The 10,338-nt window shown below is 35.8% G+C and overlaps 1 protein-coding gene across 5 annotated transcripts in view; it reads left to right on the forward strand.

Moving 5' to 3' along the window:
- The window catches only part of arhgap10 (Rho GTPase activating protein 10), a 69,444-nt gene extending 61,992 nt beyond the window's left edge, over positions 1-7,452 (forward strand). For all 5 annotated transcript variants that reach the window (XM_061770943.1, XM_061770941.1, XM_061770942.1 and 2 more), the window contains one exon: positions 161-7,452. In XM_061770943.1, coding sequence (XP_061626927.1) covers positions 161-249 — 89 coding nt within the window. In that variant the 3' untranslated portion in view covers positions 250-7,452. The remainder of the gene's footprint in view (positions 1-160) is intronic.
- Positions 7,453-10,338: the final 2,886 nt, after the last annotated feature.

Consider the following 10,338-nt stretch of genomic DNA (forward strand, 5'->3'; position numbering starts at 1 on the left):
ACAACAACAACAAAGCGTAGATGTACACTACACTAGAGTACAGTTGCTCACACTCACTTGATTCCCTGTGCTCTCTTCTTATCTTACCCTGCACCCCTTAACACCCTACCCCCTAAACACTTTACCCCTACCACCACCACCATGTCCTCTCCTCCTGCAGTGACCCAGTCTAGAGAGCCCGGCTGGCTGGAGGGGGAACTGGAGGGCAAGCGGGGCCTCATCCCTGAGAACTATGTGGAGATGATGTAGCCTCCAAAACGGACACAATGATGGAATTATTATTCTTATACGCCTTATTTTCACCTGTTGTGTTCTCTCAAGCCATGGACATTTTTTTTCTTGTTCCGCCCACTTATACATGGTATCCATGAGACTCCCTCACGCCCCTCACACAGCAGCGTTTTGGTCCGCCGACGTGCCTTGTCGAGCCCTGAATGTAAACGGGTATGTATTGCCATAAATCAACAAGGTTTTGGTTGCATATTTCTCACGTTCCAAATGAGACGCACATAGATTTTGGGGTTCCAAAACTAGCTTTATGAAATTGGTGCCCTTGTTAGCTTTTATTTAGCAGACACCCAAACATCACACCACTCTCCGCATAAATAAATGCAGGATGAGTGTGTTCGTGTCAGCGTAAGGAGGGGTCATTTTCTATTGAGATTATTATTATCATAACCAAGTGTTTGTTTTTCTTTTTTTGGGGGTGGTTTTTATGCTTATTTTAAAAGCTTGGTTACCTTTTCTGGGCAGACACTCCTGCAAAACAATGTCCAACGATTTTAAATGATTTTAATTGAACATAAAAAAAAAAAAATCTGATTTTATGATAGATAACCTCATAAAGTGCAGTATTTTAATTAGATTTTTGTGTGTATGGTATCTTGATGAAGAATGCAATGCCGAGGTTTTGTCACAAGGTTTTAAAGTGGAAGCACGTCATTTCAGTTGTCACCGGCGGTTGCAATAATTTCAAATGATGATTTGTGGTGTTGTTGTTTGTAAAGGGTCTTGGATTCATTTTTATACACCTTTTATGGGGGCAGTCTCTCGACCAATGTTGAATAAAACATGTATTCTTGCAGTGAAATAAATGTTCAAATTGATAACTTAAAAAAAAAAGTACTTAAAATGGTTATTTCCAGATCATTTTTTCCAGTCTCTTCAACAGATAGACAGTACAATCAGTCAAAAAAAAAGAAAACTGATTAAAAACTTAACTTTTTTCACATAAACCAAGTACCAATAATCTCTGATAATGAGCACAATTGTTTAGCTGATTATCTACAATTAATGAGTTAACATACATGCTAGTGAAAGTGCCAAATTATTATTTAATAGTAATATTTAAGGCCTGGTGCACACAAAGACAATCGGGGTGATTTTGCCCCTTCCGACTAAGGTCGACAAATGCCTGATTGTTGTTACATAATATTATCCTGTAGTCTGAGGTGTGTTAAGAGTCCGAATCAGGTGCTGGTTGATAATTTTAAATATTAAACGTGTTCAATATTTACGGGAAAAAAAAAAAAAATAATTGAAAAATAATTTGTGTCGAGAAAGCTGACGACTCCCGAGTCATGAGTTTTTGAATTGTGATGTGAAAATAGTGACCTGACTGAAGAACAAGGAAGCGGGAGCAAATGAAAACAAACATAGTTAAAATAGCTAAGTCTATTTTTATTCGTATTATAACACCAACCATTAGCTTAATTTAAGAACTCACCTCTAGCTTGCTCAGTAGACTAAAGTCCGATTTCATGATGTCTCCAGGATTTTATCCCACTGTAATTTAAAAAATATTTTTTTTTTTATATAAAGTTTGTGATTTTTTTTGTTTGTTTCTTTCCCGAAAGAAAAGTCCCAAGACCACCATCATAAATTCCCTCCTGTCGCGTGTCCTCTTCCATGCTGCGTCTTGTGCTTACTGGTTGTTGCCGACTAGATTCTAGATCGGTGGTGGAACAGAATCTTTGTGTGTGGTGTGCTGTTTTGAGATTGGTAGTATTTATCGTTGTGTGTGTAATAGATAAAAAAAATCTTATTTATTTATTTTTTTTAAATCCATGTGTGTATCAGGTTTACTGACTCACTGAGTTGGAATATTGGGCATTTGAACCATTCTATCTAATCTAATTCTATCTTCTATCTTAATCGACAACTAGTCGATTATCAAAAACTGTTTTGTTAATTGATTAATCGTCTAGAGCCATTGTTTAATCAAAATCATCTGATTTCAGACTCAATAGTCAATATTCTCTGATTTCTGCAGTCCTCCATGAAAGCAGACAGATTATCTTTGTTTCATCAAATAAGATAAACGTCTGGTTTTACTTTGGGAAACAATCAACATTTTTGATGGAAATTATTCATCCATTTTCAACACCGCTTATCCTGGTCAGGGTCGCGGGACCTATCCCAGCTGACTTTGGGCGAAAGGCGGACTACACCCTGAACTGGTCGCCAGTCAGTCGCAGGGCACATATAGACACGGACAACCATTCACACCATCGCTGAGTGCGAACTGAACCCACGCTGCCTGCACCAAAGTCAGGCAAGTGTACCACTACACCATCAGTGACAGATGGAAATGAATCATAATCAATTTATGGAGAAAAATAAATCAGAAAATAATCATTATTTGTAGCCGTAGTAAGAATAATAACCTGTAACTAACGTGGTTGAACCTGAAGCAGCCTCAGAAATGTATATCGAACAAGTAGCCCTTCACATTAATCAACTCCTAACATGTTTGGATCCGATTAATCGATGGAATAAGTGATCGAATCTTCGATTCTAAAAAAAACAAAAAACTTTAGTGTTTACACTGTATATAATCTATCTGTGCACACATTCTCTCACACACACACACGGTGATTACATAACAAAGCAAGCGAGCACCAATGAGATGGATGACATCCACCCTCGGGGCCCTTCATCCCTCTTCTCCCCCCCCCTCTGAAATTGTGCTGAATCATAGCGGCGACACCAGCCAGACTGTCTGTCAAGTCTCCGTCTCCACCTCCTCTTCATCTTCCTCCTCTCCAACACTATCTGACTCATCTACACATTCCTACTCGGAATGCTTATTTTCTACTCCAGTCTCAATTGATTGTATTATTTTTTTTTTTTTTTTTGCACTGGCTAGGTCATCATATATATTGCTTGTGCTTTTGATACCTTAGAACCACACAACGTTACTTTGTTTTAATAAACCAAGTACCAACTATCTTTTCAGTTGTTCATCTACTATTAAAGCGAAAAGCGTATCGTACCGAGTGCGAAAGGTAGACACCAGGAAGACGGAAGCCCATCGCCATTATTTTGATTAAATCAAGTGCTAATGATCTTGGATAATGAACGTGATGTTTTCAGCTATAACTCTACAATAGAATCACGAATAAAATTTGAAAACTCAACACCTTTGATTCAAATAAAGCAAGTAGCAAAAATATTCGGTAACTGTTTTCACTACATACACAAACTAAAGTGTAAAGACTCGACAGAGATTTAAAAAAAAAAAAAGTACAGTGGCTAAAATGTGGGCCGAAAAGCAACAAAACCACTCTTATTACTTTGCTTAATTTAACCCAAGTACTAATAATTTCTCTTTGATCATTATTGTGAGGTTTTTAGATGTTAATCTACAATAAATGAGACTTGCAATCTATAATTTTGAAAATTAAACATTGTGACAATGAGAGTCACTCACCAATACTCTGTTTTAAATAAACCAAGTAGCAAAAATCTTGGGTCATAACTAATATTTTCACCTGATGACCTACAATAAACAAGTAAACAGACATGCTCTAGCTAAAGTGTAAAGACTCAACAATATGGAGATAAAGAAAAAGAAAAAAAACCACTTGCCTTTAAATAAAACAAGTACCAACAATATTGGTTAAATTGATCTAATGTTTTTGTTTGATAATCGGCAATGGTGTAAAAAAAAATTAAAAATTCAGTAGCTAAAATGGGAAAAAGAAACAAAAGCTACTTGCCACTACTTCACTTAATTTTACCAAGTACCAATGATCTTAATGTGGGATAATCAATGTTATAATTTTAGTGGTTGATCTACAATAAATGGCATATGCAAGCTAAAATTTGAAAACAAGATGAAAAGCCACAACCTTACTTTGTTTGAAATAATCAAATGCCAACAATCTTGGATTATAACTTTTTAACTGAGGATCTACGATTAACGAATAAACAAGCTGAAGTCACAAAAACAATCTGACAAAATCCATTCACTTTTACTTTTTGTTTGTTTTTGTTGAAATAAACCAACTACCAACAATACACGTAGAGCAACATAAAACATTTACACAGTCGTGTCTTATTCGTAGTGTCGCCTTTTATTGCGTTAATATCAGTAAAGCGGACGTCCGCGTGTCGATTGAGAGCGGGCATGGACGGCCGGGGAAAGTTAAAACCGGGGGTCTTCATTTCTCCTTCCTCGACCCTTCCTGGCGATGTTCCAGCCACACTGTGATGCAGTGTCCTTCATCTTTCACTACCCGACCCCACCCCCCCACGCTTCCTGTTTTCCCATCCATTTTCATGACTCAGCACAGCGCCGCGGTTTACCGCAAAGTGCCGGATTAAGGTGCACAAACTAAAGGGGGTGGTAAAAGTACTCACATTCTGTACTAAAGTAGAAGTATAGATACTCGTGTAAAATTCTGTTGCAGCCTTTCACAAAAAAAAATGCAAATTTTTTTTTTTTTAATGAGAAAACTAGCACTATATTACACTGTATGACAACTTACAGTCATGATATAATTACAATTGGCACTCAGGATTTCATGACTCCCTCAGCTAAGCCAAATGGCTGCTTGGTTTGAAAGTAACTAGACCACTGTCTTGCGAGTAATTGCTACATTTACCGAACAAAGTTGACCATTCACAGGTGATTTATGATATTGGGTAAAAACCACTAGCCAAGTGGCTGCCCTATGGTAGCGATAGGGCGTACCGCCAAATATCTGCTCTCTGATAGTTCTATTGTTAGTTGTGCTGCTCATTTCTGGTGTGTGCCTCGTGGCAACCTGGTGACTGTGTACACCAGACATGGATGTACTGTTCATTGAGACATCCCAACTCCTCTTGCTTATTAGTACAGCACGAATATTAGTTAGTCGAAATGGATTATGAATATTGTTATAGGGTCTGTCTACATGTTCTACCAATGTTTGTGTTCAGATATCCGTTGCTTAAAGGGTATCACCACCACATAGATGCTAATTGTTAGCCCGTGTGACTAGAGAGTCGTGAACATGCATTTATTCATGACCATAATATTCTTCTAAAGTATTACTAATTAAAATATTAAACATTTCAGAACAATGTAAGTGTTCCCAAACAGATATCTTTTAAAAAATATTTTATTTTAAAGCAGAACATTGTTCAGATTCCTCCATGTTGCGGCTGTCTCAACTGTGTTTGACTTTTCCTCTCTCTAGTTATGTCTTTTTTAACCTCGTGTGGTCATTCGCGTAGGTTGAATAAAGTCACAAGCCTATTTTGACCATGTAAGGAGATCCGTTTTCAAATGAAGGGAGTAAAAGCAAAAAGTACAGAAACCTGAAGAATCTGCTTCCCACCACTACTAACTAACAAGCACAAGCATCCTAATGCAAATGAGTGTTTTAATGGAAAGACTGGAGAAAATGGAGGGAGGTCGAGGATGGGAAAGTGGGCCAAAGACGCTGCCGCCATGTGCGCGGGCGCAGCCGTGAAATCGGCCTGATCCAATAGATTCTGTTTATCTGGCATCACTACAAGTGAAAGCGTTTGGAAATCTGGGGGAGATTTGGAGAGGCTTGTGGATTTGAAAGGGGAGGGGGAAGGGAAGATAGAAAAATAAAGTAATACTGTCTGGCAAAAAGATAAGTTTGTAGATCGTGAGGTTATTTTCTTTTTCTCCAGCCTACCTTTTGTGTTGTTGGCCTACGAGTCCTCCAGCATGCCGCCCAATGCAGCTATTTTAAATTCAGCCACAGCTGAACTGGTTTTGGGTTCTGGCAAGCAATAAGTGGGAAAAAAAAGTAAGAAATCTTATTTTTAGCAATTCTACTGGTCTATTGTCTTAATGACAAAGTTCAGTTTAAATGCAATGAAAGGAAAATAAATTGTGAGGATGTATCATTTGAAATACTAATTACTATGCATCTTTCATTTTCATATTTTATTTAAAGCCTGCTAGAACATCCTGAACTGTATTTCAGGCTAATAATAAGTCACTTTAAATGTTGGCAGGTTATTTATTATTATGTATTATATTTATTGTTACTCTACCCCACCCCTGATTGAGTGGCACAGGTTATAGGTCACATTAATGGTGGATAAAGTTTTTAAATGTATTTCTCTCAATCACAAAAACCTGGCATTTGAACAGGGGTGTGGAGATGTTTTATATCCACTATACATGTTTTTTTGTTGAGTAGTCACGAAATGCTGCAATAGTGATTAATAATGAAATTTTGTCCAACAAAAAGCATGCATCTTCAAATATTGAGTTTTAATCCAAAAAAACAAAACTACATCTATTTACATTTTATATTTGAAACGCAAATAAAAGAAATTAGTTTTTTCAGATTTTTTTGTTTGGTTTAAAAAAAAAAAAATAATTGTACACTACTGTTTTTTTTTGTTGGGACAGCAAAGAAAGCTATAATAATTATGATTTTTTTTTTAAATTAACTGCATTTAAAAAAAAAAAAATCTGGAAAACAAAAATATTTTTGTTGGACAGCACAAAAGCTTAGATTAATTTATAATATTCGCATATTTAAAATATTTTCTTTGGTTTCCCCCCAAAGAAATATTTTCAAAAATGTCTATATATCTTTTTTTTTTTTTAAAAAGGGCAAAAGAAAACAGCAACAATGTGTAGTGACTTGTTGATTTTATTGTGGTGCTGGTCAACAACCTTGGATTAGGAAATCATCTCAACAGCAACAACTCAAAAAAACAAACAAAAAAGATCCATCACTTCACATATTTTGTTACAAAATAAGAAATACTTGTTTTTTTTCAACATTATCCTCGTTTTGAGCCACATGAGCAATGATGAGAGGAAAAAAAGTAACAAAAATATTAGAATAAAGAAGGTTATAGATGTCTTTTGTCTCACATTCAGGTAGCAAGTCTGTCACAATGTATATCGTACATTCATTTCTCCTTCCAACACACAAAAAGAACATGGCGAGTGTGTGGGGGGCTTCAACACATCATTCCGTAAAAATGTTTTACACTCAACAGAACAAGGATTTTTGTACTATGTACAAGTGTTAAACTGTAAATCAGGTGCGATCAAAAAAAGGCACAAGTTTCCCTTTTTTCTTTCTTTTGTTTTCTTAAATACAATGTAAACATCTCGTCATCATCAAAACGCATGCATTTATCAACATCTTACAAAAAAGGAGTTTGCTTTTTTTTTTTTTTTTTTAAGACAAAAGTACTTAAATATTTTCCAGCAAAATATAATTCTCTCAAAAATACTTTCCCATTCGACCATATTTAGACGTTAGCGGTGATTCCTTACAAAGGACAAACAAATGGGGGGAGGGGCTTAGCTTAAGGGTCCCTCGCAAAAACATGATCACTTCGCCGTCCTGTATTTTTCACAGATACAGTGGAACCTCCGAAATGGAACATTTGGCATTCAAACATCATGATTTTTATTTTTTTTTGGGACTTCACTTTGTTTCTGACGTCACCACAAAAAGGTACCGAAAAATATGATAAGCATAGAACAGCATACGGAATTTAGTTCATTGTACATTATTTCCGATGGTGAAAAAATTTGATCGTTCCACCAACGCCACTAGGTGACAGTAGCTGCAAAAACGTCTTCCTGTGGGACAACTTGAAACGGTGAGTCGTTTTACATTATTTTAGTTTTATTATACAGTGGTTAAGTTCTGTAAATAAAATATTTTAGATTTAATATTTTAGATGAAACGGCATTGGCTTAAGCACAAAAACAGCAAATAGGTGAGTTTTTCTGCGAGCAACCGAGGATAGGTTCCCCCCAAAATTTGCAAATCGATAAATCCCAAAAGAAGCGGTTCCCAAATATGCGGGGAACACTGTACTTGTACTTGGGATATGAAATGCTTTTTTAAAAAATATATTGTTTAAAGGGTTTTAGGACTGTTCTCAAAAAGTATTGCGTAACTGGTAAATGCCAATGTTTTTATTGACATATGGGGCACAGATGGTTCCACCCTATAAATTCTCCCTGGCAACAAGCTTTTTAATGTGACCAGGAAAGAGTCATCAAGAATCACTCATGCCAGAGTAGCATCTGCAACATTTGCACAATCAACATTGTCCCAGATTATCGCCCTTTGCACAATGGTCATTGCACCGGACTATTGCAATATTAGCCTTTCGAACTGCTCTAAGTGCTAGAGGACTCTGCATGCAAAGCCAGATAACTAGCAACCCTTTATTTCTCAGTGTCTTTCTGTCTCCAGAGTGTTCTCTGTCAATTGACAGTCTGTTGTCGTACTAGAGCGGCTCCAACTACCGGAGACAAATTCCTTGTGTTTTTTGGACATACTTGGCAAATAAAGATGATTCTGATTCCACTTTTTCTTTCAGAAAGATATATATATATTCTTCAAATGACAAATAATTTTTTCCTGTAAAATGACTTACTTTTTTATTTTTAAATTACAATTTCTGATATTTCCACTTATTGTAAAATTGGAATTATGCACTTTTTTTCTTTAAAAAAATAAATAAATAAAATCTCATAAAAAGTTTTCTCATAATTATGACTATTTTCCATAATTTGTATTCTGTACTTGCATTTGGGTTGTTAAACGTTTTACGATGGCAACACCTTAATATACATAATTTCTTATGGAGGAAACATTCCAATAGAAATGACAACAAGTTGGAAGTCAACCAACATGATGGAGGTTCCACTGTATTCAAGATGACCACGGAGGGATGTCCCGATTTCTTACAGCGCCCGACGTAAGGCGACGACAACGCCCGCTCGCTAGCTAGCTGCTGCTTGCGCCTACAACCGTAGCTCCTTTGTGCAAAAAATCCACTAACAAAAAAAAAAAAAAAAGCACATCATACTCTCTTCACACTGTAAAATTATGGAAAGGGGGGTTTGGGCTGCCCTCTTAACGCTCCTCAGTAGCATCACTCACAGTTTTTGGACGCAACAAGTGTACAAAATCATACTGTAAATGGTCAAGCGTACCTCCAAATTTTACAAGAGCTCTCACTAGTTAGTTAGTAGCTGTACATTAAGCACTGCAGATTAAGTCTCTGTCTTAAATCAACTGTACAGTGTGTGTGTGTGTCGTCGCTATTCAACTAAAAGCATCAATCTACAATTTTTTTTTTTGTTTTTACCTGAAACACAAAGAAATGTTAGTTTTTCAGAAAATTGAGATTTTTGTTTGCCTTTAAAAAAAAAAAAATCCATTAAATGTATTCATGGTTTTAACCTGCAAGTATTTGTTAACATTTAAAAAAAAAAAACAACTGTGTCAGATTTAATTTAAAAATAAATAACTAAATCCCACTCTTTTTTATTTAAACCATTTCTTTTTTTTGGGTGGGGGGGTTGTCTAAAAATAGAAATATAGACTAAAAAATATTTTTTTTGAGTGAGGATTAACAAAAAAATATATTGGGAGTTTTTTGCTAAAATTATAACTGTAGGAAAAAAATATTGGAATATTTTGGCCCCAAATTCTAGCAAAAAAGCTACTTGTAAAAGTTATTTAGTGGGTTTTTTGCAAAGGAAAAAAATACATAAAATGTACTGTGGTGTTTTGGGGGTCTGATTTTAATATTTAATACAAGTTTTGGGGCTTTTTGTCATTTGCAATAAATAAAACAAAAAGCGTTTATTTTTGGTGGGGAGGTTGGTTAAAATATAAATAGCCCCAAAATATTTATTTTTTGCTACAGATATACAAATCTATTTTCTGCCCCCCCCCCATAAAACAAATATTGTCTTAATGTTTTTCAGCCTGACATTAAAACAAAGTTTTGGGGATTTTCAGCTTCAAAAATAAACTTCAATGTATTTGTTTCTAACATTAAAAAGTCAAATTACATTATTTGCTACAAATGTATCTTTTTTGGAGGGGGGGGGAGGGGGTTCTGCAAAAAAAAAAAATAAAAAGATAATTTGCAAAATTGTGACATGATTTTTGTTGGACAGCAACGATGTGTGTGTGTGTTTGCATCGTTCATTTGAAGTCACTGTACAAATGTTTTGCCTGGCATCAGTAAAAAATGAAGCACCTTAATGCAAAAGGAACGGCTTGTCTGGGGGGAGGAAAAAAAGACAAC

This window comes from Phyllopteryx taeniolatus, chromosome 4, assembly GCF_024500385.1.
Source record: "Phyllopteryx taeniolatus isolate TA_2022b chromosome 4, UOR_Ptae_1.2, whole genome shotgun sequence".
In the NCBI taxonomy this organism is placed as follows: Eukaryota; Metazoa; Chordata; class Actinopteri; order Syngnathiformes; family Syngnathidae; genus Phyllopteryx; species Phyllopteryx taeniolatus.